This window comes from Tachyglossus aculeatus, chromosome 11, assembly GCF_015852505.1.
Source record: "Tachyglossus aculeatus isolate mTacAcu1 chromosome 11, mTacAcu1.pri, whole genome shotgun sequence".
Lineage (NCBI taxonomy): Eukaryota > Metazoa > Chordata > Mammalia > Monotremata > Tachyglossidae > Tachyglossus > Tachyglossus aculeatus.
Window position 1 is genome coordinate 24,391,483 of NC_052076.1, and position 27,227 is coordinate 24,418,709.

The 27,227-nt window shown below is 49.9% G+C and overlaps 1 protein-coding gene across 1 annotated transcript; it reads left to right on the plus strand.

Annotated features, from left to right (window-relative positions):
• The first annotated feature begins 379 nt into the window (after positions 1-379).
• Positions 380-26,747, plus strand: SPATA32 (spermatogenesis associated 32). The gene is made up of 8 exons (XM_038754271.1): positions 380-444; positions 582-720; positions 921-1,074; positions 9,841-10,032; positions 18,097-18,151; positions 19,543-19,624; positions 24,196-25,934; positions 26,463-26,747. The coding sequence occupies exons 1-8, from the start codon at positions 380-382 to the stop codon at positions 26,557-26,559; spliced, it is 2,523 nt and encodes an 840-aa protein (XP_038610199.1). The 3' UTR covers positions 26,560-26,747.
• The last annotated feature ends 480 nt before the right edge of the window (positions 26,748-27,227 follow it).

The following is a 27,227-nucleotide window of genomic DNA, read 5'->3' on the forward strand; positions in this document are numbered from 1 at the left end:
GCCCACCCCGGAGGAGTTTGTGATCTCATTCGGACCGGGTGATTCAGTAGCTGAAGAGGCACAAGCTATCCAACACTGCCACGTGCACTTTGTCTCTCTGTGACGCATTTCATCCCTAGATCTCCAAGCACTTTCCTAGAACTCTTGCCTCCTTCCTCTCTGCTCCCTCTGGTCGGAGGCAGAGACTCTTTCACGCAGCAGGCGATTGTAAATCCCTTCAGCAGCGACGGCGGGCAAGGGGGCCCGGCCCTGTGCCCTCCTCGGGTACGGGACAGGAGGAAGGGGGGGGACTCAAGCCGGACTCCACGGGCCTCACACAGTCACGCGTAGCATTAAGTCCTGTGTGAGCTCTCGGAGAGGTGGGGGAAGGTGCCAAAGGATGGCGGGAAACACGTCAGCCTGCCCCCATCGCCAACCCACCTACCAGCCGTCTCCCCCGAGGCGGTAGCCTCGTCCCGGCTCTTCCTGGCCACCGTCGTGAGACGGGATCCCAGCATCCTGAGCCTCAGTTGAACGGCTCAGAGACCGTGGGGCTCCGAGGGGCCCTCACCACGTGAAAGCTCGTATTCCTGGGGCCGAAGGGTCCCCCGCGGCCTGCCCGGACGATGCCCCCTCAACCGCACCCTGGACCTGCCTCCCCCGGGTGCAGTAGCAGAGGGGCTCCGGGCATCCGTGGAGCCTCTCGGCCCTCCCACGACCCAAAGACAGCAGCCTCCCTCCGCGAGCCACGGATGACCGCATGCTCCCCACGATGGGTGGACAACCAAGTCTCCTGCGTGACCCAGGGACATCCGTGACTGCACAGTCTGCACCAGGACTGACAGTGTTTTCTTCTGAAAAAAAAAAAGGAATAAAGTTGGGGTGACATCTAAGCCGGGAGCTGTCCTGCCTCTCCCTTGAGGCCCGCTCCCGTCACCCAGGCAAGCGGCTCGAACCCAGAGTGCTCCTGCCCCTTTTTCTCCAGAACCGGGGTGTGGCTCGCCCTTTATCTTTCCCCCCCGCTTCTGTTCCCCACGGGTACAGCCGGGCGGTGCTCCCTTCCCCCCAAATCCGGTGCCCGCGAAGACGTGTCGGGTGCGGCTCATCTCCCAACCGCCGGGAAGTCCCTGGGACCTGTCCAGGCCCTGATGGGAAGGAAAATCAATCAATCAATCAATCAATCAATCGTATTTATTGAGCGCTTACTATGTGCAGAGCACTGTACTAAGCGCTTGGGAAGTACAGATTGGCAACACATAGAGACAGTCCCTACCCAACAGGGGGCTCACAGTCTAAAAGGGGGAGACAGAGAACAGAACCAAACATACCAACAAAATAAAATAAATAGGATAGAAATGTACAAGTAAGATAAATAATAAATAAATAAATAAATGATAAATAATGATAAATGATAAATAAATAAATAAATAAATAAAAGGAAAAGGAAGTATCGGAGTGGCAGAGTGGCATCCAACCAGACACCTCCCGACCCGGAGAGCCAACCAACGTCCCAACGGCACAGGCTCTGGGGAACCCCACCTTTGGTCGGCGACTGATTGCCCGGGCCTAAGGTCGTGGTGGAGTCCACAGTGGTCATGGGGCTCATTAAGTGCCTTTCCAGCACTGGGGTAGGGATGACATCATCAGACTGGATTCAGTCAAGAGGGAGGGAGAAGAGGTATTTTATCCCCATTTTACAGATGAGGAAACTGAGGCCCCGAGAGGTTGAGTGACTTGCCCGAGGCTTCACAGCAGGCCAGTAGCGGTCTTCTGAATTCCAGTCCCGGGCAGTTGCCTGTAGGCTGCCCTGTCTCCCAAGCTAGGCCCTGGCCCAATAATAATGATAATTGTATTTGTTAATCACTTACGATGTGCCAGGCACTGTACTAAGCGCTGGGGTGGGTACAAGAAAATAGGGTTGGACAGTCTCTGTCCCACATGGGGCTCACAGTCTCAATCCCCATTTTATTAATAATAATTATTATGGTATTTAAGCAGTTCCTATGTGCTAAGTGCTGGGGTAGATACAGCGTAATTGTCCCACGTGGAGCTCACTGTCTTCATCCCCAGTTTACAGATGAGGTCACTGAGGCACAGAGAACTGAAGTGACTTGCCCAGGGCCACACAACAGACAAGTGGCGGAGGTGGGATTAGAACTCACATCCTCTGACTCCCAAGCCCGTGCTCTTTCCACTAAGCCACGCTGCTTCTCTTCTCATTATTATCATGGTACTTGTTAAACGCTTACTATGTGCCAAACGCTGGGGTGGGTACAAGTTAATCGGGTTGGATACAGTCCCTGTTCCACATGGGGCTCACACTCTTAATCCCCATTTTACAGATGAGGTGACTGAGGCCCAGAGAAGTGAACGGGCTCGTTCCAGCCGGGCTCAAGCGGAGCCGGGGTGGCATTTTTAGAAATTTTTAGAAATTATTATTATAAATCCAGCCCAACCTTAGCCCTTCTGCCAATCGCGGTGCCTGCTAGGGCCCCCAGGTCCACCGGCCTCAGCCGTGTCATTGCCCTCAACTGTCTGTCCCTAAATGAATAAATAATTGTAGTAATAAAGAACCAGCGTGGCTTAGTGGAAAGAGCTCGGGCTTGGGAGTCAGAAGTCGTGGGTTCTAATGATAGCATTTATTATTAAGCGCTTACTATGTGCAAAGCACTGTTCTAAGCGCTGGGGAGGTTACAAGGTGATCAGGTTGTCCCATGGAGGGCTCACAGTCCAAATCCCCATTTTACGGATGAGGTAACTGAGGCACAGAGAAGTTAAGTGACTTGCCCAGAGTCACACAGCTGGCAATTGGCAGAGCAGGATTTGAACCCATGACCTCTGACTCCAAAGCCCGTGCTCTTTCCACTGAGTCACGCTGCTTCTCTAATCATTCTAATCATTCATTCATTCAATGGTATTTATTGAGCGCTTACTGTGTGCAGAGCACTGTACTAAGCGCTTGGGAAGTCCAAGTTGGCAACATCTAGAGACAGTCCCTACCCAACAGTGGGCTCACAGTCTAAAAGGGGGAGACAGAGAACAAAACCAAACATACTAACAAAATAAAATAAATGGAATAGATATGTACAAGTAAAATAAATAAATAGAGTAATGAGTATGTACAAACATATATACATATATACAGGTGCTGTGGGGAAGGGAAGGAGGTAAGATGGGGGGGATGAAAAGGGGGGCGAGGGGGAGAGGAAGGAAGGGGCTCAGTCCGGGAAGGCCTCCTGGAGGAGGTGAGCTCTCAGTAGGGCCTTGAAGGGAGGAAGAGAGCTAGCTTGGCGGATTGGCAGAGGGAGGGCATTATCCCTAATAATAATAATAATGGTATTTATTCAGCACTTATGTGCAAAGCACTGTTCTAAGCGCTGGGGGGATACAAGGTGATGAGGTTGTCCCACGGGGGGCTCACAGTCTTCATCCCCATTTTACAGATGAGGGAACTGAGGCACAGAGAAGTGGCTTGCCCAAGGTCACACAGCCGACAAGTGGTGGAGCCTGGATTCGAACCCATGACCTCTGACTCCCAAGCCTGGGCTCTTTCCACTGAGCCACGCTGCTTCTCTACCCAACCCTACCCAACAACGGGCTCACAGTCTAGAAGGGGGAGACAGACAACAAAACAAAACACGTAGACAGGGGTCAAAATCGTCAGAACAAATAGAATTAAAGCTCTATGCACTTGTCAGCTGTGTGACTTTGGGCAAGTCAGTTCACTTCTCTGGGCCTCAGTTCCCTCACCTATAAAATGGGGATGAAGACTGTGAGCCCCACGGGGGACAACCTGATCACCTTGTATCTCCCCCAGCGCTTAGAACAGTGCTTGGCAGTAAGTGCTTAACACATACCACCATTATTATTATCATTATTATTATCAATATTATTATTAGTAGTAGTATTTGTTAAGCGCTTACCATATGCCAAGCTCTGTAGTCAGCCCTAGGGTAGAAAAAGATAATCAGGTCAGACACAGTCCCTGTCCCACATGGAGCTTGCATTCAAAGTGGGAGGAAAACAGGTTGAATCCCCATTTTACACATGAGGAAACAGAGGCACAGAGAAGTTAAATGACTTGCCCATGGTCGCACAGCTGAGCGGAATTAGAACCCAGGTCCCCTGACGCCCCCAGCACTAGGCCATGCTCCTTCCCTAATTGAACTGTACAGCGATGGCAATCGGGGGCAAGTTTGGGTCCAGCAAGTGAAGCCCAGCCCCCGCAATGGCATTCGTTCATCATTCACTCATTCAATCGTATTTATTGAGCGTTTACTGTGTGCAGAACACTGGACTAAGCGCTTGGGAAGTACAGATTCATTCATTAATTCATTCACTCATATTTCTTGAGCTCTTACTGTGTGCAGAGCACTGTACTAAGTGCTTGGGAAGTAAAAGTCGGCAACAGATAGAGACGGTTCCTTCCCCACAGTGGGCTCACAGTTTAATTATAATAATAAGAATTATTATTATTATTATTTTGGTATTTAAGCGCTTACTATGTGCAAAGCACTCTTCTAAGTGCTGGGGAGGTTACAAGGTGATCAGGTTGTCCCATGTGGGACTCACAGTCTTCATCCCCATTTTCCAGGTGAGGTAACCGAGGCCCAGAGAAGTGGACTTGATGATGATGGCATTTGTTAAGCGCTTACTATGTGCCAAGCACTGTTCTAAGCGCTGGGGTGGATACAAGGTGACCATGTTGTCCCGCCTGGGGCTCACAGTCTTCATCCCCATCTTCCAGATGAGGGAACCGAGGCCCAGAGATGTGAAGTGACTTGCCCCAAGTCACCCAGCTGACAAGCAGCGGAGCCGGGATTTGAACCCATGACCTCCGACTCCCAAGCCCGGGCTCTTTCCACTGAGCCACGCTGCTTCTCTCATTGCTTACTATGTGTCGGGCACTATATTCATTCACTCATTCATTCATTCATTCGCATTTATTGAGCATTTACTGTGTGCAGAGCACTGTACTAAGCGTTGGGGTGGTTACAAGCAAATGGAGCTGGAGGCGGGCCAGTGGTAGCACCCCCTGTCCCCACTCTTTGGGCAGGGGCTGGGTCTTCGGGGGCACTGAAGCCCCCGAGCCCCCTGGTCACCCGCGGGGCCACAACCATAATTCTATTTATTCTGACGGTTTTGACACCTGTCTCCATGTTTGGTTTTGTTGTCTGTCTCCCCCTTCCAGCCTGTGAGCCCGTTGTTGGGTAGGGACTGTCTCTGAGAAGCAGCGTGGCTCAGTGGAAAGAGCCCGGGCTTTGGAGTCAGAGGTCATGGGTTCAAATCCCGGCTCCGCCAACTGTCAGCTGTGTGACTTTGGGCAAGTCACTTCACTTCTCTGGGCCTCAGTGACCTCATCTGGAAAGTGGGGATGAAGACTGTGAGCCCCCCGTGGGACAACCTGATCACCTTGTAACCTCCCTAGCGCGTAGAACAGTGCTTCGCACATAGTAAGCGCTTAACAAATACCATTATTATTATTATATGTTGCCGACTTGTACTTCCCAAGCGCTTAGTACAGTGCTCTGCACACAGTAAGCGCTCGATAAACACGATTGAATGAATGAACCAGGGCAGGGAAGATGGGTCTCAGATAGTGGATGGAGGAGACAGGCCTGCTGGAGGCCCCTGACCCCAGGGACCCTGTGGGGAAGGGGCCCGGGACCCTCGGCATTCATTCATTCATTCACTCATTCATTCAATCGTTTTTATAGAGCGCTTACTGTGTGCAGAGCACTGGACTGAGCGCTTGGGAAGTCCAAGTCGACAACATATAGAGCCGGTCCCTACCCACCAACGGGCTCACGGTCTAGAAGGGGGAGACGGACGACAAAACAAAACATGGAGACAGGTGTCAAAATCGTCGGAACAAATAGAATTAAAGCCAGATGCACATCATTAACAAAATAAATAGAATAGTAAATCTGTACAAGTAAAATAGAGTAATAAATCTGTACAAATATATACATGTACTGTGGGGAGGGGAAGGAGGTAGGGCTGGGGGGTGGGGAGGAGGAGAGGAAAAAGGGGGCTCAGTGTGGGAAGGCCTCCTGGAGGAGGTGAGCTCTCAGCAGGGCTTTGAAGGGAGGAAGAGAGCGAGCTTGGCGGATGTGCGGAGGGAGGGAATTCCAGGCCACAGGGAAGGACATGGGCCGGGGGTAGACGGCGGGACAGGCGAGAACGAGGCCCGGTGAGGAGGTGAGCGGTGGCAGAGGAGCGGAGGGTGCGGGCTGCGATGGACAAGGACAGAAGGGAGGTGAGGGAGGAGGGGGAGAGGGGATGGACAGCCTGGAAGCCTTCTAGACTGTAAGCCCGTTGTTGGGTAGGGGCCATCACTATATGTCTCTATATATCTTCCTCTCCCTGTCCTACCCCTTCCCATCCCCCCGTCTTACCTCCTTCCCCTCCCCACAGCACCTGTATATGTATGTATATATGATGGCGGCGGTTATTCCGGATGGCCACCAAGTCGCTGGGCGACTAAAGAATTAGCATGTGACTGCCGAAAGTTTTAATAAAGTTTTTATTGGTAAGGCCGAAGACCGAATAGGGGGTAACACACCCGGCGGACTCATTTCCTTAAGGGAAAAGGCCCCGAAGACCGAATAGGGGGTACCGCACCCGGCGGGCTCATTTCCTTAAGGGAAAAGGCCCCGAGTGCCCGATACAATGGGCTTATATACTGCTGTTGCTCATCACAGTGACTGGTAGATTTGAAAACAAGTGAGGACTGGATTGGTGCAGATTTGGTACAGATTTGGTGCAGAGCTGGGCAGAATCTATCATCTTATTTGGTTTGGTTCCTGGCCCCAGCCAGTAGGCTGCAGGGTCTAAGGCCCATACCACATACGGCAACAGAAACACGTACATTCAAACAATATCTGTAACCTTTCCATGGTACATGGGGGCGGGGGGCATCATATAATAATAATAATAATAATAACAATAATAATAATAATAATAATAATGGCATTTGTTAAGCGCTTACTATGTGCAAAGCACTGTTCTAAGCGCTGGGGGGATACAGTGTGATCAAGTTGTCCCACGTGGGGCTCACAGTCTTAATCCCCATTTTTACAGATGAGGGAACTGAGGCTCAGAGAAGTTAAGTGACTTGCCCAAGGTCACACAGCAGACTTGGGGTGGAGCCGGGATTCGAACCCCTGACCTCTGACTCCAAAGCCCGTGCTCTTTCCACTGAGCCACACTGCTATATATGTATATATATATGTATATGTTTGTACATATTTATTACTCTATTTATTTATTATTTTACTTGTACATATTCATTCTATTTATTTTATTTTGTTAATACGTTTTGTTTTGTTGTCTGTCTCCCCCTTCTAGACTGTGAGCCCGCTGTTGGGTAGGGGCCGTCTCTAGATGTTGCCAACTTGGACTTCCCAAGCGCTTAGTCCAGTGCTCTGCACACAGTAAGAGCTCAATAAATGCGATTGATGTTGATGAATAAATACAATTGAATGAATGAATGAATGAATAAGTCCCGGCTCCGCCAATTGTCAGCTGTATGACTTTGGGAGAGTCACTTCACTTCTCTGGGCCTCAGTTACCTCATCTGGAAAATGAGGATTAAGACTGTGAGCCCCCCATGGGACAACCGGATCACTTTGTAACCTCCCCAGCGTTTAGAACAGTGTTTTGCACATAGTAAGTGCTTAATAAATGCCATCATTATTATTACTGGCCTGGATTTCCATCCCCTGTGGTGTAGGCTTGTGTCCCAACTCATGTGGGACACATGAATTTTGCCGACTTGTATTCATTCATTTTCATTCAATCGTATTTATTGAGCGCTTACTGTGTGCCGAGCACTGTACTAAGGGCTTGGGAAGTCCAAGTTGGCAACATCTAGAGACAGTCCCTACCCAACAGCAGGCTCACAGTCTAGAAGGGGGAGACAGAGAACAAAACAAAACATATTAACAAAATAAAATAAATAGAATAAATATGTACAAATAAAATAGAGTGATATGTACAAACATATATACAGGTGTACTTCCCAAGCGCTTAGTACAGTGCTCTGCACACTGTAGGCGCTCAATCAATATGATTGAAGAATGAATGAATGAATGTTGCCGACTTGTACTTCCCAAGCGCTTAGTACAGTGCTCTGCACACTGTAGGTGCTCAATCAACACGATTGAATGAATGAACGTTGCCGACTTGTACTTCCCAAGCGCTTAGTACAGTGCTCTGCACACTGTAGGTGCTCAATCAATATGAATGAATGAATGAATGTTGCCGACTTGTACTTCCCAAGCGCTTAGTCCAGTGCTCTGCACACTGTAGGCGCTCAATCAATACGATTGAATGAATGAATGTTGGCGACTTGTATTCATTCATTCATTCAATCGTATTTATTGAGCACTTACTGTGTGCAGAGCACTGTACTAAGCACTTGGGAAGTCCAAGTTGGCAACATCTAGAGACGGTCCCTACCCAACAGCGGGCTCACAGTCTAGAAGGGGGAGACAGACAACAAAACATATTAATAAAATAAAATAAATAGAATAAATATGTACAAATGAATAAATAAATAGAAGCGCTTAGTGCAGCGCTCTGCCCACTGTAGGCGCTCAATCAATACGATTGAATGAATGAATGTTGCCGACTTGTATTCATTCATTCAATCGTATTTATCGAGCACTTACTGTGTGCAGAGCACTGTACTAAGCACTTGGGAAGTACAAGTTGGCAACATCTAGAGACGGTCCCTACCCAACAACGGGCTCACAGTCTAGAATGGGTAGACAGAGAACAAAACATATTAATAAGATAAAATGAATAGAATAAATATGTACAAATAAATAAATGAATAGAAGCACTTAATACAGCGCTCTGCACACTGTAGGCGCTCAATCAATACGATTGAATGAATGAATGTTGCCGACTTGTACTTTCCAAGGGTTTAGTACAGTGCTCTGCACACTGTAGGCCCTTAACCAAGACATCATCATCATCAATCGTATTTATTGAGCGCTTACTGTGTGCAGAGCACTGTACTAAGCGCTTGGGAAGTACAAGTTGGCAAAATATAGAGACAGTCCCTAAGACATGACAGACGCTTGGACCAGGGAGTGGCTGTCGGGTGGAGAGGCATATATGTATATATGTTTGTACTTATTTATTATTCTATTTATTTATTTATTTATTTTACTTGTCCCTATCTATTCTATTTATTTTATTTTGTTAGTATGTTTGGTTTTGTTCTCTGTCTCCCCCTTTTAGACTGTGAGCGCACTGTTGGGTGGGGACTGTCTCTAGATGTTGCCAATTTGTACTTCCCAAGCGCTTAGTACAGCGCTCTGCACATAGTAAGTGCTCATCATCATCATCAATCGTATTTATTGAGTGCTTACTGTGTGCAGAGGACTGTACTAAGCGCTTGGGAAGTCCAAATTGGCAACATATTGACAACATATTGCTCAATAAATACGATTGATGATGATGATGATATGTATATATGTTTGTACATAGTTATTACTCTATTTATTTATTTTACTTGTCCATATCTATTCTATTTATTTTATTTTGCTAGTCTGTTTGGTTTTCTTCTCTGTCTCCCCCTTTTAGACTGTGAGCCCACTGTGGGGTAGAGACCGTCTCTAGATGTTGCCAACTTGGACTTCCCAAGCGCTTAGTCCAGTGCTCTGCACACAGTAAGCTCTCAATAAATACGATTAATTGATTAATCAATACGATTGAATGAATGAATGAATGAATGAATGAATGAATGAGACAGAACTCGAGACGGTCCAACGGGCCTCCGGGGCCCCGCCCCCTCGTGACGTCACAGAGGGCACGCTGCGACGTCGCCGGCGCGCGTCGACGTCACAGGCGCGCGTCGACGTCACAGGCGCGCGGGCGCCCTCCGCCGGCGGGGCCGCGCGTTGCGCCGGGATGCGGCGGGAGCGAAGAGCGCGCTGGAGGCGGGCTTGGGGTGGACCGGCGGACCGGCCGCTCCCCTCCCCTCCGCCACCGACCCCGACCCAAGACTGCACGGGCCCCCAGCCGACATGGGACGCACAGGTGCCACGGGGGGGACGGAAGAGGGGCGGGTGAAATGGCAAACAAAAAGCAAAAACTTGCGGGGCCGGAAGTGACGTCACCCGCCGGCGGACACCCTTGCCCTCAGCCCTTCATTCATTCTATCGTAAGGGGAGCTCACCCCTGCCCTCTGCCGGCCCCACTAAGAACCGCCCCCCTGCCCTCAGGCGTTCATTCATTCATTCTATCGTAGGGGGAGCTCACCCCTGCCCTCTGCTGGCCCCTCTAAAAACCGCCCCCCCCCCGCCCTCAGGCATTCATTCATTCATTCTATCGTAGGGGGAGCTCACCCCTGCCCTCTGCTGGCCCCACGAAAAACTGCCCCCCTGCCTCAGGGATTCATTCATTCTATCGTAGGGGGAGTTCACCCCTGCCCTCTGCCGGCCCCCCTAAAAACCGCCCCCCTGCCCTCAGGTATTCATTCATTCTATCGTAGGGGGAGCTCACCCCTGCCCTCTGCCGGCCCCCCTAAAAACCGCCCCCCTGCCCTCAGGCATTCATTCAGTCATTCATTTTATCGTAGGGGGAGCTCACCCCTGCCCTCTGCTGGCCCCTCTAAAAACCGCCCCCCTGCCCTCAGGGATTCATTCATTCTGTCATCGTCAATCGCATTTATTGAGTGCTTACTATGTGCAGAGCACTGTACTAAGCGCTTGGGAAGTACAAATTTGCAACATATAAAGACAGTCCCTACCCAACAGTGGGCTCACAGTCTAGAAGGGGGAGACAGACATTCATTCACTCATTCATTCAATCGTATTTATTGAGCGCTTACTGTGTGCAGAGCACTGTACTAAGCGCTTGGGAAGTCCAAGTTGGCAACATCTAGAGACGGTCCCTACCCAACAGTAGGGGGAGCTCACCCCTGCCCTCTAAACACCGCCCCCCTGCCATCAGGTATTCATTCATTCATTCATTCTGTTTTAGGGGGGAGCTCACCCATGCCCTCTGCTGGCCACTCTAAAAACCGCCCCCCCCGCCCTCAGACATTCATTCATTCATTCACTCATTCTATCGTAGGAGGAGCTTACCCCTGCCCTCTGCTGGCCCCACTAAAAACCGCCCCCCTGCCCTCAGGCATTCACTCCATTTCTTCTACCAGGCAGAAACTCCTCACCCTGGGCTTCCAGGCTGTCCATCCCCTCGCCCCCTCCTACCTCACCTCCCTTCTCTCCTTCTACTGCCCAGCCCGCACCCTCCGCTCCTCCACCACTAATCTCCTCACTGTACCTCGCTCTCGCCTGTCCCGCCATCGACCCCCGGCCCACGTCATCCCCCGGGCCTGGAATGGCCTCCCTCTGCCCCTCCGCCAAGCTAGCTCTCTTCCTCCCTTCAAGGCCCTGCTGAGAGCTCACCTCCTCCAGGAGGCCTTCCCAGACTGAGCCCCTTCCTTCCTCTCCCCCTCGTCCCCCTCTCCATCCCCCCATCTTACCTCCTTCCCTTCCCCACAGCACCTGTATATATGTATATATGGTTGTACATATTTATTACTCTATTTATTTATTTATTTATTTATTTTGTACATTTCTATCCTATTTATTTTATTCTGTTGGTATGTTTGGTTCTGTTCTCTGTCTCCCCCTTTTAGACTGTGAGCCCACTGTTGGGTAGGGACTGTCTCTATGTGTTGCCAATTTGTACTTCCCAAGCGCTTAGTACAGTGCTCTGCACATAGTAAGCGCTCAATAAATACGATTGATTGATTGATTGATTCTATCCTGTGAGAAGGTCACCCCTATCCTCTGCTGGCCCCTCTAAAAACCGCCCCCCTGCCATCAGGTATTCATTCATTCATTCATTCATTCTATTTTGGGGGGAGCTCACCCCTGCCCTCTGCTGGCCCCTTAAAAACCGCCCCCTTGCCCTCAGGCATTCACTCCATTCATTCATTCATTCAATCGTAGGGAGAGCTCACCCCTGCCCTCTGCTGGCCCCACTAAAAACCGCCCCCCTGCCCTCAGGCATTCACTCCATTCATTCATTCATTCGTTCATTCATTCATTCTATCGTAGGGAGAGCTCACCCCTGCCCCCTGCTGGCCCCTCTAAAAACCGCCCCCCTGCCCTTAGGCATTCATTCATTCAGTCAGTCATTCTATCGTTGGAGGAGCTCACCCCTAATCTCTGCTGGTCCCACTAAAATCTGCTCCCCTGCCCTCGGGCATTCGCTTCATTCATTCATTCATTCATTCATTCATTATTCTATCGTAGGGAGAGCTCACCCCTGCCCCCTGCTGGCCCCTCTAAAAACCGCCCCCCTGCCCTCAGGCATTCATTCATTCATTCATTCAGTCATTCTATCGTAGGAGGAGTTCACCCCTGCCCTCTGCTGGTCCCATTAAAAACCGCCCCTCTGCCCTCAGACATTCACTCCATTCATTCATTCATTCATTCTGTCAGCTCTCTTCCTCCCTTCAAGACCAGTGCGTTGCACATAGTAAGCACTTAATAAATGCCATTACTATTATTATTATTATTACTGAGAGCTCACCTCCTGCAGGAGGCCTTCCCAGACTGAGCCCCCTCCTTCCTCTCTCCCTTCTCCCCCTCCCCATCCCCCGCCTTACCCCCTTCCCCTCCCCACAGCACCTGTATATATGTTTGTATGTATTTATGCACATAGTAAGTGCTTAACAAATGCCATCATCATCATTACTCTATTTTATTTGTACGTATTTATTCTATTTATTTTATTTTGTTAATATGTTTTGTTCTCTGTCTCCCCCTTCTAGACTGTGAGCCTACTGTTGGGTAGGGACCGTCTCTATCTGAGAAGCAGCGTGGCTCAGTGGAAAGAGCCCGGGCTTTGGAGTCAGAGGTCGTGGGTTTGAATCCTGGCTCCGCCACCTGTCTGCTGTGTGACCTTGGGCAAGTCACTTCACTTCTCTGTGCCTCAGTTCCCTCATCTGTAAAATGGGAATTAAGACTGTGAGCCCCACATGCGACAACTTGATCAGCTTGTATCCCCCCCCAGCGATTAGAACAGTGCTCTGCACATAGTAAGCGCTTAACAAATGCCAACATCATTATTATTATTATTATATGTTGCCAACTTGTACTTCCCAAGCACTTAGTACAGTGCTCTGCACACAGTAAGAGCTCAATAAGTAAGCGCTCAATAATTACGATTGAATGAATGAATGAATGAAAGGGAGTACTCACCCCTGCCCTCTGCTGGCCCCACTAAAAACCGCCCCCCTGCCCTCAGGCATTCACTCCATTCATTCATTCATTCATTCTAACGTAGGCGGAGCTCACCCCTGCCCTCTGCTGGTCCCACTAAAAACCGCCCCCCCTGTCCTCAGCCATTCATTCATTCATTCTATCGTAGGAGGAGCTCACTCCTGCCCTCTGCTGACCCCACTAAAAACTGCACCCCTGCCCTCAGGCATTCAGTCTATTCATTCTATTGTAGGAGGAGCTCACTCCTGCCCCCTGCTGGCCCCTCTAAAAACCGCCCCCCCCCGCCCTCAGGCATTCTTTCATTTATTCATTCATTCATTCATTCTCTCGTAGGGGGGACTCACTCCTGCCCTCTGCTGGCCCCACTAAAAATCGCCCCCCTGCCCTCAGGCCTTCACTCCATCCTACTTAATAACCATCATCATCATCATCATAATCTCCCAGGGGACGATAGGGAGCCCTCACTGTCCTGCTCACGGTCCTGCTTTATCAAACCTGTGTTCATTCATTGAGTCGTATTAATTAATGATTCATTCATTCAGTCGTATTTATTGAGCGCTTACTCTATTTATTTATTTATTTTACTTGTACATATCTACTCTATTTTATTTTGTTAGTAAGTTTGGTTTTGTTCTCTGTCTCCCCCTTTTAGACTGTGAGCCCACTGTTGGGTAGGGACCGTCTCTATATGTTGCCAGCTTGGACTTCCCAAGCGCTTAGTCCAGTGCTCTGCACACAGTAAGCACTCAATAAATACGATTGATGATGATGATGATGTGCAGAGCACTGGACTAAGCGCTTGGGAAGTACAAGTTGGCAACCTATAGAGACGGTCCCTACCCAACAGTGGGCTCACAGTCTAGAAGGGGGAGACAGAGAGCAAAACATATTAACAAAATAAAATAAATAGAATAAATATGTACAAATAAAACAAATAAATAAATAGAGTAATAAATACATACAAACATACATACATATATACAGGTGCTGTGGGGAGGGGATGATGGCAAATGATGGCATTTGTTAAGCGCTTACTATGTGCCAACCACCGTTCTAAGAGCTGGGGTAAATGCAAGGCAATCAGGTTGGACATGGTCTCTGTCCCACACAGGGCTCCCAGGCTAAATCCCCATTTTACTGATGAGGTAACTGAGGCCCAGAGAGGTGAAATGACTTGCCCAAGGTCACACAGCAGACAAGTGGTGGAGCCGGGATTAGAACCCACGACCTCCGACTCCTAAGCCAGGGCTCTTTCCACTAAGCCACTCTGCTTCCCATGCTGTATTTATTGAGCACTTGCTGTGTGCAGAGCATGGTACTAAGCACTTGGGAGAGTACAACACAACCATAAAAACATTCCCTTCCCACAATGAGCTTAGAGTTTAAAAGAGAAGGCAGGTATTAATATAAATAAATAAATTAGAGGTATGGACATAAGTGCCGAGGGGCTGGGTTCGGGGGGATGATTGAAGGGAGCAAGTCAGGGTGACGCAAAAAGGAGAGGGAGAAGAGGAGAGGAGGGGTTAGTCAGGGAAGGCTTCTTGGAGGAGATGGGCCTTCAATACGGTTTTGATGGGGGAGAGAGTCTCTTGGGCAAGTCACTCGACTTCTCTGTGCCTCAGTTACCTCATCTGTAAACTGGGGATTCAGACTGTGAGCCCCACGTGGGACAACCTGATGACCTTGTATCCCCCCCAGCGCCTAGAACAGTGCTTTGCACATAGTAAGCGCTTAATAAATGCCGTCATTATTATACGAGGAGGGAGGACGTTGCAGGCCGGAGGTAGGATGCGGTCGAGAGATCACGGATGAGATGGAGAGACAGTGAGGAGATTGGCATTAAGGAGCGAAGTATGTGGGTTGGATTGGAGTAGGAGAGTAGCGAGTTGAGGTAGGAGGGGGCAAGGGGATTAATCAATCAATCGTATTTATTGAGCGCTTACTGTGTGCAGAGCACTGTACTAAGCGCTTGGGAAGTACAAGTTGGCAACATCTAGAAACAGTCCCTTTCATCAGTGGGCTCACAGTCTAAAAGCCCGTGGTGAGGAGTTTCTGTTTGATGCGGAGGTGGGAGGGAAACCACCGGAGGTTGGGTAGGGACTGTCTCTATATGTTGCCAACTTGGACTTCCCAAGCGCTTAGTACAGTGCTCTGCACACAGTAAGCGCTCAATAAATACGATTGATGAGGAGGGGGAGGAGGAGAGGGGTAAACGTGGCCTGAACGTTTTTGTCGAAAAATGATCCGGGCAGCAGAGTGAAGTGTGCCCTGAACTGGGGAGACACAGGAGGCTGGGAGGTCACCAAGGAGGCTGATACCCTAATCAAAGCGGGGTAATCAATCAATCAATCAATCGTATTTATTGAGTGCTTACTGTGTGCAGAGCACTGTACTAAGCGCTTGGGAAGTCCAAGTTGGCAACATATAGAGACGGTCCCTACCCAACAGTGGGCTCACAGTCTGCAAGGGGGAGACAGAGAACAAAACCAAACATATTAACCAAATAAAATAAATCAAATAGATATGTAGAAGTAATATAAATAGAGTAATAAATATGTACAAACATATATACAGGTGCTGTGGGGAAGGGAAGGAGGTAAGGTGGGAAGGGGCTCAGTCTGGGAAGGGGTAGGATGAGAGATTGGATTAATGGGGTTGCGGTTTGGACGGTGACTTGAGTCAACACATTCCTCAAACACCAGAGGGGCCCTGAGGGGATCAAACAATCAATCAGTTGTATTTATTGGGTGCTTACTGTTTGCAGAAGTGCTTAGTACAGTGTTCCGCACACAGTAAGCGCTCAATAAATGCGATCGAATGAATCGATCGAATGCAGAACCCTGTATTAAGCACGTGGGACGAACCGTAGAACAAAGTGGACAGTTGTCCTGCCCACAGTGAGGTTGTAATAATAATAATGATGGCATTTATTAAGCGCTTACTATGTGCAAAGCACTGTTCTAAGCGCTGGGAGAGCCAGCCAAGTGCTTCCTTGGAAGTCCAGGCCGCTGTCGGCTGGCCGGGCCGGGCTGGACCATCGGGTCTCCGGGATCTGAGTCCCAGAGAGGCAGTGCCCTGGTCCCCAGCTGGCTAAATGATACTTATTGAGCACCTCCTTAGTGCAAAGCCCTCTACTAATCGCTGGGAGACTGCAGTAGTTGCCACAATCCCTACCTTTAAGGAGCTGACAAATCTAACCTAATCGGAGGGGGCGGTCGGGGAGGGCGTCCGGAAATAAATCGCAATCAGTCAGTGGTATTTATTGAGCGCTTACTGTGTGCAGAGCACTGTACTGAGGTCTCGGGAGAGTCCAGTATAACAGAGTTGGTAGACACATTCCCTGCCCATAACGAGTTTCCAGTGTAGAGGGGCTGGAAGGGAGTTATCAACGGTGTAAAATATGTGAGTGTTACAAGAGGTTGTAAAATGCACCCCTTTTGAGAGCAGCCCAAAATTGTTGTATTGTAATAATCCTTGCCCTGGAGGAGCTTATAATAAATGCCATCATTATTATTATTCTTTGGGCCTCAGTGACCTCACCTGTAAAATGGGGATGAAGACTTTGAGCCCCATGTGGGACAACCTGATTACATTGTATCCCCTCAGCATTATATTATAGTGTATATATATTTGTACATATTTGTTACTCTATTTATTTATTTATTTATTTTACTTGTACCTATCTATTCTATTTATTTTATTTTGTTAGTATGTTTGGTTTTGTTCTCTGTCTCCCCCTTTTTAGACTGTGAGCCCACTGTTGGGTAGGGACTGTCTCTAGATGTTGCCAACTTGGACTTCCCAAGCGCTTAGTCCAGTGCTCTGCACACAGTAAGCGCTCAATAAATACGATTGATGATGATGATGATTAGTCATGGGTAATTCCTCAGACAAGGATCCCACAAGGATCCTTGGGGCTGGGGTGACCCCAGCCCCTTACTATGTATCTTCTAGTCTGTGAGCCCACTGTGGGGTAGGGACTGTCTCTATATGTTGCCAACTTGTACTTCCCAAGCGCTTAGTACAGTGCTCTGCACACAGTAAGCGCTCAGTAAATACGGTTGATTGAATGAATGAATAAATTCCCTGCCCACAACGATTTTAATAATAATGATGATGGCATTTAATAAGCACTTACTATGTGCAAAGCACTGTTCTACACGCCAGGGAGGTTACAAGGTGATAAGGTTGTCCCACGGGGGGCTCGAAGTCTTAATCCCCATTTTACAGCTGAGGTCACTGAGGCCCAGAGAAGTGAAGTCACTTGCCCAAAGTCACACAGCTGACAAGTGGCAGAGCCAGGATTTGAACCCGTGACCTGACTCCAAAGCCTGTGCTCTTTCCACTGAGCCACGCTGCTTCTTATGATGGTATTTGTTAGGCCCTTACTATGTGCCAAGCACCGGGGTGGATACAATCAATCAATCAATCAATCAATCAATCGTATTTATTGAGCGCTTACTATGTGCAGAGCACTGTACTAAGCGCTTGGGAAGTACAAATTGGCATCACATAGAGACAGTCCCTACCCAACAGTGGGCTCACAGTCTACAAGGTAATCAGGTTGTCCCACGCGGGGTTCACAGTCCCCATTTTCCAGATGAGGGAACTGAGGCCCAGAGAAGTTAAATGACTCGCCCAAGGTCGCACAGCAGACAAGTGGCGGAGCCGGGATTAGAACCCACGACCTCTGACTCCCGAGCCCAGGCTCTTTCCACTAAGCCACGCTGCTTACAGTCTAGAAGGAGAGACAGACAGTGCTCTGCACATAGTAAGTGCTCAATAAATACGATTGATGACAGACATGAAGGGAAATCCGTAAAACAGCTTCGCTCACTCCATTCTCCTCCTCTGTCCCCTCCAGGTGCCGGGATCTTTCCATGCTGCAGTAAGAAGGACGTGGACGTAGTGGAGAATTGGTAATGCCCTGACCAGCCCCTGTCCCTCGGTATTCCCAGGGCCCCGGTCACTTCGAACCCCGAGACCCTTCCCGATTGCTTCCGGGCAGCCCTTCCCAGCGGAATGGCTGGGCTAATCCGGCATTCTTTGTCTCCAGGGATGGGGGTTTAATAATAATCATAATCATAATCATAATAATGGTATTTATTAAGCGCTTACTATGTGCAAAGCACTGTTCTAAGCGCTGGGGAGGTTACAAGGTGATCAGGTTGTCCCACTGGGCGCTCACAGCCTTCATCCCCATTTTACAGATGAGGGAACTGAGGCCCAGAGAAGTGAAGTGACTCGCCCAAAGTCACCCAGCTGACAAGTGGCAGAGCCGGGATTTGAACCCATGACCTCTGACTCCAAAGCCCGGGCTTTTTCCACTGAGTCACGCTGCTTCTCATTTGACCATTCATTCATTCACGTATTTATTGAGCGCTTACTGTGTGCGGAGCACTGGACTAGGGGAGGGGAATTAGCTCAAATGGCAGAGCGCTCGCTTAGCTCTGTGAGCCCATCAAGACTGTGAGCCCACTGTTGGGTAGGGACTGTCTCTATATGTTGCCAACTTGTACTTCCCAAGCGCTTAGTACAGTGCTCTACACACAGTAAGCGCTCAATAAATTCATTCATTCAATTCATTCAATTGTATTTATTGAGTGCTTACTGTGTGCAGAGCACTGTACTAAGCGCTTGGGAAGTCCAAGTTGGCAACATATAGAGACGGTCGCTACCCAACATTGGGCTCACAGTCTAGAAAGCTCAATAAATATGATTGATTGATTGATTAGCATGTGAGAGGTAGCGGGATCGATGCCCAACTTGTACTTCATTCATTCATTCATTCATTCATTGAATCATATTTATTGAGCGCTTACTGTGTGCAGAGCACTGTACTAAGCGCTTGGGAAGTACAAGTTGGCACCATCTAGAGACGGTCCCTACCCAACAGTGGGCTCACAGTCTAGAAGGGGGAGACAGAGAAGAAAACAAAACATATTAATAAAATAAATAGAATAAATACGTACAAATAAAATAAATGAATAAATAGAGTAATAAATACAAGCGCTTAATACAGTGCTCTGCACACAGTAAGTGCTCAATAAATACGATTGAATGAATGAATGAATGATGCCCGCATTCTCCAAATTTCCTTCTAGGCCGTGAGCCTGCTGTCGGGTAGGGACCGTCTCTAGATGTTGCCAACTTGGACTTCCCAAGCGCTTAGTCCAGTGCTCCGCACACAGTTAAGCGCTCAATAAATACGTTTGAATGAATGAATGGATGAACCCAGGAGCCCACCAAGCCCCCAGGAGTCCCTACAGTTCAATCCAGTCGTGTGTTCCTCCTCCTCCTCCTCCTCCAGCAGGAATGAAATTCAAGAACCCAAGCCAGAACCAGAGCCGGAACCGGAGCCCGAAGCTTCGGAGCCCGAAGACGTGGTTGAGGTGATCGCCCGGGGCGGGTGGTGCTTTAAGGGGAAAGAGAGAGACCCCCGGGCTGAGTCATTCATTCATTCAATCGTATTTATTGAGCCCTTACTGTGTACTAAGCGCTTGGGAAGCAAAAGTCCCTTGGGGACTTCTCACTTTGAACTCTCCCAATCAATCGATAATAATGATGGCATTTGTTAAGCGCTTACTATGTGCGGAGCACTGTTCTAAGCGCTGGGGGGGGATACAAGGTGATCAAGTTAATAATAATAATAATGATGGCATTTATTAAGCGCTTACTATGTGCGGAGCACTGTTCTAAGCGCGGGGGGCGGGGGATACGAGGTGATCAAGTTGTCCCACGTGGGGCTCACAGTCTTAACCCCCATTTTGCAGATGAGGTCACTGAGGCTCAGAGAAGTGAAGTGAATTGCCCAAGGTCACACAGCAGATGTGGCGGAGTCGGGATGGCACTCAGTGGTATTGATTGAGTGCTGTGTGTAAAGCCTGTAATAATAATAATAATGATGGCGTTTATTAACCGCTTACTATGTGCAAAGCACTATTCTAAGCGCTGGGGAGGTTACAAGGTGATCAGGCTGTCCCACAGGGGGCTCACAGTCTTCATCCCCATTTTACAGGGGAGGGAACTGAGGCCCAGAGAAGTGAAATCTCAGTCTTTTGGACTGTGAGCCCACTGTTGGGTAGGGACTGTCTCTATATGTTGCCAACTTGTACTTCCCAAGCGCTTAGTCCAGTGCTCTGCACACAGTAAGCGCTCAATAAATACGATTGATTGATTGATTGATTGATTGATTGAAATGACTTGCCCAAAGTCACCCAGCTGACAGTTGGCGGAGCGGGGATTTGAACCCGTGACCTCCGACTCCAAACCCCGTGCTCTTTCCACTGAGCCACGCTGCTTCCCTTCTGCTTCTTCTGGTAGATGTGTTCCCTGCCCACAACGAGCTCAGCTGTCAGCTGTGTGGCTTTGGGCAAGTCACTTCACTTCTCTGCGCCTCAGTGACCTCATCTGTAAAATGGGGATTGACTGTGAGCCCCCCGTGGGACAAAAACTGATCACCTTGTAACCTACCCAGCGCATAGAACAGTGCTCTACACATAGTAAGCGCTTAATAAATGCTATTATTATTATTATTGTTGTTATTGTTATTGTTATTATTATTATTATTATTATTATTATTATTACAGCATAGCTTACAGTTCACAGCATTTGCTCAGAGGAAGGCATTATTGCCAAGGGCTATGGAATCACCCTTTTGTCGTCCCCCCGACCTGGCCCTTTCTGACAAATTTAAGCTACACGGGTTTGCAGCACGGCATAGCGGAGAGAGCACGGGCCTGGGTTCTAATTACATCTTCACTGCTTTTCTGCTGTGTGACCTCGGGCAGGTTACTTCATTTCTCTGGGCTTCTGTTACCTCATCTGCAAACTGGGGAATGATGATGATGATGATGGCATTTATTAAGCGCTTACTATGTACAAAGCACTGTTCTAAGCTGTGTGGAGAAGCAGCGTGGCTCAGTAGAAAGAGCCTGGGCTTTGGAGTCAGAGGTCATGGGTTCAATCAATCAATCATATTTATTGAGCGCTTACTGTGTGCAGAGCACTGGACTAAGCGCTTGGGAAGTACAAGTTGGCAACATATAGGGACAGTCCCTACCCAACAGTGGGCTCACAGTCTAAAAGGGGGAGACAGAGAACAAAACCAAACATACTAACAAAATAAAATAAATAGAATAGATATGTACAAGATAAATAAACAAACAAACAAACAAACAAATAAATAAATAAAGTTCAAACCCCGGCTCTGCCAATTGTCAGCTGTGTGACTTTGGGCAAGTCACTTTACTTCTCTGGACCTCAGTTCCCTCATCTGGAAAATGGGGATGAAGACCATGAGCCCCCCGTGGGACAACCTGATCACCCTGTAACTTTCCCAGTACTTAGAACAGTGCTTTGCACATAGTAAGCACTTAATAAATGCCATTATTATTATTATTATTATTATGTGCGGAGGAGGTTACAAGGTGATCAGGTTGTCCCACGGGGGCCTCACAGTCTTCATCCCCATTTTACAGATGAGGGAACCGAGGCCCAGAGAAGTTGTGACTTGCCCAAAGTCACCCAGCTAACAATTGGCGAAGCCGGAATTTGAACCCATGACCTCTGACTCCAAAGCCTGTGCTCTTTCTACTGAGCCACGCAGCTGTGAGGCCCACATTGGACAGGAACTGAGTCTAACCCAATTTGCTTGTATCCACCCCAGCGCTCAGTTCAGTGCCTGGTACAGAGTACATGCTTAACAAATACCAGTTATTATTATTATTATTCTAATCATCAATCAATCAATCGTATTTATTGAGCGCTTACTGTGTGCAGAGCACTGTACTAAGAGCTTGGGAAGTACAAGTTGGCAACCTATAGAGACGGTCCCTACCCAACAGTGGGCTCACAGTCTAGAAGCTCACAGTCTAGAAGGGGTCAGCCTAATATCAGTGTGGCTCAGTGGAAGCAGCGTGGCTCAGTGGAAAGAGCCCAGGCTTTGGAGTCAGAGGTCGTGGGTTCTAATCCCGTCTCCGCCAATTGTCAGCTGTGTGACTTTGGGCAAGTCACTTAACTTCTCTGAGCCTCAGTTACCTCATCTGTAAAATGGGGATTAAGACTGTGAGCCCCACGTGGGACAACCTGATCACCTAGTATCCCCCCAGCGCTTAGAACAGTGCTTTGCACATAGCAAGCGCTTAACAAATGCCATCATTATTATTATTATTATTGTTAGGGGCGGGCAGTTCTGGTTATTGACCTCATGAATGGCCCAATCAATTGGTCAAATCTGTTGAGCGCTTAGTGTGTGCAGAAAGCACGTAGCCTAGTGGAAAGAGTCCGGGCCTGGGTGTCAGAGAGCCTGGGTTCGAATCCTGGCTCCGCCACTTGTCTGTTGTGTGACCTTGGGCAAGTCACTTCACTTCTCTGGTGCTCAGTTTCCTCATCCGTAAAAAGGGGATTAAGACTGTGAGCCCCATGTGGGACAGGAACTGTGTCCAACCTGATTAACTTTAGAACAGTGCTTGACACATAGTAAGTGCTTAACAAATACCATCAACATCATCATCATCTGGGACTGTGTCCAACCAAATTATCTTGTGTCTACCCCAACGCTCAGTACAGTGTCTGGCAGGTAGAAAGCCTTAACAAATATCACAATTATTATTATTATTATTCATTCATTCATTCATTCCATCGTATTTATTGAGCGCTTACTGTGTGCTGAGCACTGGACTAAGCGCTTGGGAAGTACAAGTTGGCAACATATAATAATAATAATAATAATAATAATAAGAATGTTGGTGTTTGTTAAGCACTTTCTATGTGCAAAGCAGTGTTTTAAGCGCTGGGGAGGTTACAAGGTGATCAGGTTGTCCCAGGGGGTGCTCACAGTTTTCATCCCCGTTTTTACAGATGAGGTGACTGAGGCACAGAGAAGTGAAGTGACTTGCCCAAAGTCACACAGCTGACAGTTGGCAGAGTCGGGATTTGAACCCATGACTCTGACTCCAAAGCCCGGGCTCTTTCCACTGAGCCACGCTGCTTCTCCAGCGTGATGGACCCTACCCGACAATGGGCTCACAGTCTAGAAGCACTTGGGAGAGTCCAGTAGAGCAGAGTTTGTAGACGCATTCTAGAGGGTGAGACAGACATTAATAGAATTAAATAAATTTCAGATATTTACATAATCAATCAATCGTATTTATTGAGCATTTATTATGTGCAGAGCACTGTACTAAGCATAAGTGCTTAGTACAAGTACAAGTGCTTAGTACAAGTCTCAAAAATCTGCTTCCAGGCCCCCCTCAGCCAGGCCTTCTGTCTCAAAGGAGCCTCAAAAATCTGCTTCCAGGACCCCTTAGTACTTAGAGAAGCAGCGTGGCTCAGTGGGAAAGAGCCCGGGCTTCGGAGTCAGAGGTCATGGGTTCAAATCCTGGCTCCACCACTTGTCAGCTGTGTGACTTTGGGCAAGTCACTTCACTTCTCTGGGCCTCAGTTCCCTCATCTGTAAAATGGGGATGAAGACTGTGAGCCCCACGTGGGACAACCTCATTACCTTGTATCCTCCCAGCGCTTAGAACAGTGCTTTGCACATAGTAAGCGCTTAATAAATGCCATCATTATTATTATTATTAGCACATAAGTGCTTTGGGGTTGAGGCTGAGGCGAATAAAGAGTGCAAAGTGACGCAGGAAGGAGTTGGTGAACCCCCAGTCATCCCATTTATTTATTCCATCGTATTTATTGAGCACTTACTGTGTGCAGAGCACTGTACTAAGCGCTTGAAAAGTACAATTGGGGAACAGATGGAGACAGTCCCTACCCAACAACGGGCTCACAGTCTAGATGATTAGGTCCCCAGCCCAGAGGGCAGAGCTGGGCGCAGCCCGAGGACACAGGCTTAGTTTTGGGACGTGCCATGGGGGGAGAGGGAGCAGAGGGTTTCAGTAGGTCCAGAAGACACAGGGGTGCCCATCAAGTATCACCCTCCTGATGGAGATGTTTCCTGTGACAGCTCCTCGATGAAGTCCCCGAGCTGGAGCCGGAATCAGAACCGGAACCGGAGCCGGAGCCGGAGTCCGAACCCGAGCCGGAGCCGGAGCCCGAACCGGAGTCCGAACCAGAACCGGAACCCGAGCCGGAACCAGAACCGGAGCCTTTGGCGGGAGAAGAGCCCCCGAGAACAGTCGACGCCCAGGTGCAGACGTCGGATTTGGCGTTCAAGCCAGCCCCCCGGAAGGTGCCCCCGGCCCCCAAGACGGATATCGAGATCCAGACCTCCCTGGAGTCGCTGGAGTCGTCCCCTCCCGAGCCGCCGCTCCTGCCGGCCGGGGTCCGCACGGCCTACGCACAGACCTCCAAGCACCTGTTCTACGTCGACAGGCTCATCCAGGCCTCGGAGAACAGCATCCAACAGGCGGCGGGGCCCGATTCCCGGCTGCTGCCTCCCGCCCCCGACGCCAAAGCCTCCTCCTCTTCTTCCTCCTCCTCCTCCTCCTCTCTCCCCAGGCTCCCCACGGAGGCCCGGCCCACGTCCCAGACCTTGTTCGAGTCAGACCTGCTTAGGGGGGACTCTCCGGGCCGTGCTCTCGGGAAGGAGCCTCCTGCCTCTGACATCTCGCTCGGCAAACCACAACCCCGGGCGGCCTCCTCGAAGAGCTCCTCTTCTGCCTCCGTCCCGGGACCCCGCGACGCGGAAGAGGAGGCTCCGGGGCCCGCCCCGGCCGCGATAACTCCAGCCAAGCTCTCTGCTTCGGAGGAGTCTCAAAGATCCGCTCCCGGGGCCTCGCCGTCCAGGACCCCTTCAGCCAGACTGTCTGCCTCGAAGGAATCTCAAGGATTCACCCCCGGGACTCCTCCAGCCGAGCCCTCTGCCTCCAAGGAGTCTCAAAAGTCTGTTTCCAGGCCCCCCTCAGCCAGACCATCTGCCTCCAAGGAGTCGCAAAAGTCTGTTTCCAGGCCCCCCTCAGCCAGGCCATCCGCCTCCAAGGAGTCTCAAAAATCTGCCTCCAGGCCCCTCTCAGCCAGGCCTTCAGTCTCAAAGGAGCCTCAAAAATCTGCTTCCAGGACCCCTTCAGCCAGACCTTCTGTCTCAAAGGAGTCTCAAGGATTCGCTCCTGGGACCCCTCCAGCTGAGCCCTCTGCCTCCAAGGAGTCTCAAAAGTCTGTTTCCAGGCCCCCCTCAGCCAGGCCTTCTGTCTCGAAGGAGTCTCAAAGATTGGCTCCCGGGACCCCTCCCGTTGAGCCGTCTGCCTCCAAGGAGTCTCAAAAATCTGCCTCCAGGCCCCTCTCAGCCAGGCCTTCCGTCTCAAAGGAGCCTCCAAAATCGGCTTCCAGGACCCCTTCAGCCAGACCTTCCGTCTCGAAGGAGTCTCAAGGATTCGCTCCTGGGACCCTTCCGGCTGAGCCCTCTGCCTCCAGGGAGTCTCAAAAACCTGTTTCCAGGCCCCCTTCGGCCCGACCTTCTTCCTCGAAGGAGTCTCAAGGTTTCGCTTCCAAGACCTCTCCACCCAGGACGTCGCCAGTCAGACCTTCTGCCCCCAAGGAGGCACCAGGACTCACCTCCAGGCCCCCCGTAGCCGGGAGCCCCCCGACCCGTCCATCCGCGGGCCCCGGAGAGAAGCCCGGGGCACCCTTCCCTTTAGAGCTGCAGGGGCTGCTGTCGGGACTGGCCACGGTGGAAAAGCTACAAGAGAAGAGGACCCCTCGCCCCCGACCAACAGCTCAGGCAGCAGAGCAAGAAATCCGGAAAGAGTGAGTGATCAATCAATCGTATTTATTGAGCGCTTACTGTGTGCAGAGCACTGGACTAAGCGCTTGGGAAGTCCAAGTTGGCAACATATAGAGACAGCCCCTACCCAACAGTGGGCTCACAGTTTAAAAGTGATGTCCCGTGGCCCAGGTCTGCCCTCCCCCTTGCCTCCCCTCGGCGGCAGGAACCCCAAAGATGATCCCAGTGGCCCCACGTTTGGGGCCTTCCCCCCAAAACCCCCCAACTGTGCCACCCCGCTGATCAAGAACACCCTCGACCGGCAACCCCGGGGAGAGCAAGGTGGCAGGCTGTGGAGACTGGGGGGCCGAGGAGATGGGAGGTCCAGTACTCATTCTGATTTGAGGGGCGGTCTTGGGGGGCTTCCTCCTCTTCGCCTCCCCGTCCCCCCAGCCCCTGCCCCAGGGATGGGGCAGGGGTCTGCGGTCTGTCCCGCTGCCACAACCCAGTCCGCCCCCCGGGCCCTGAGGGTGCCGGCCCCAAAGCTAACGCTCTGACCGTTTCTCTTCCAGCGGGACGGCAGGAGCAAGGAGAGGGTCCCCGATATTGCTGCATATACATTTAAAGATGTCGTGTCGCAGCCCCCCAAAAGCCCCCCACAAAGCCTAGACAAAGCTCGGCCTCCACCAATAAAGCCTCCAGTGCTAAAGGGCGGGCTTCTGCCGTGTGTTTCTGGCCACTTGCCGTGGCGCTCTGGCTGTCCTGACCTCTGACCTTTGCTCCCTCTAACCCTCTTCGTGTTGGGCAGCCCAGTCGGGACTCTGTCCAGGCCCCTGCTTCTCCCTTTTTTCTTTTTAATGGTATTCGTTAAGCGCTTATTATGTGCCCGGCACTGTATTACGCACCGGGATAGATACAAGGTAATAGGATTGGACACAGCCCCTGTCCCACATGGGGCTCAAAGTCTTAATCCTTGTTTTCCAGATGAGGTAACTGAGGCCCAGAGAAAAATAGTAATGATGATGGTTTTTGTTAAGCGCTTACTATGTGCCAAGCACGGTTCTAAGCGCTGGGGAAGACACAAGGTGATCAGGTTGTCCCATGTGAGGCTCACAGCCTTCATCCCCATTTTACAGAGGTGATCACTGAGGTAATTTGCACTTCCCAAGCGCTTAGTACAGTGCTCTGCACACAGTAAGCGCTCAATAAATACGAGTGATGATGATGATGAGGCCCAGAGAAGTGAAGTGACTTGCCCGAGGTCGCACAGCGGAAAGGTGGCGGAGCCGGGATTAGAACCCAGGTCCTTCAGACTTCAAGGCCTGTGCTTCAGCCAG

Excerpts from the sequence above, each read along its gene's own strand:
- SPATA32 (XM_038754271.1), top strand. The coding sequence starts at position 380 with ATGGCGGGAAACACGTCAGCCTGCCCCCATCGCCAACCCACCTACCAG. Across the intron at positions 19,625-24,195 it reads AGCCCGAAGACGTGGTTGAG|CTCCTCGATGAAGTCCCCGA; the intron begins GTGATCGCCCGG and ends TTCCTGTGACAG. Across the intron at positions 25,935-26,462 it reads GAGCAAGAAATCCGGAAAGA|CGGGACGGCAGGAGCAAGGA; the intron begins GTGAGTGATCAA and ends TTTCTCTTCCAG.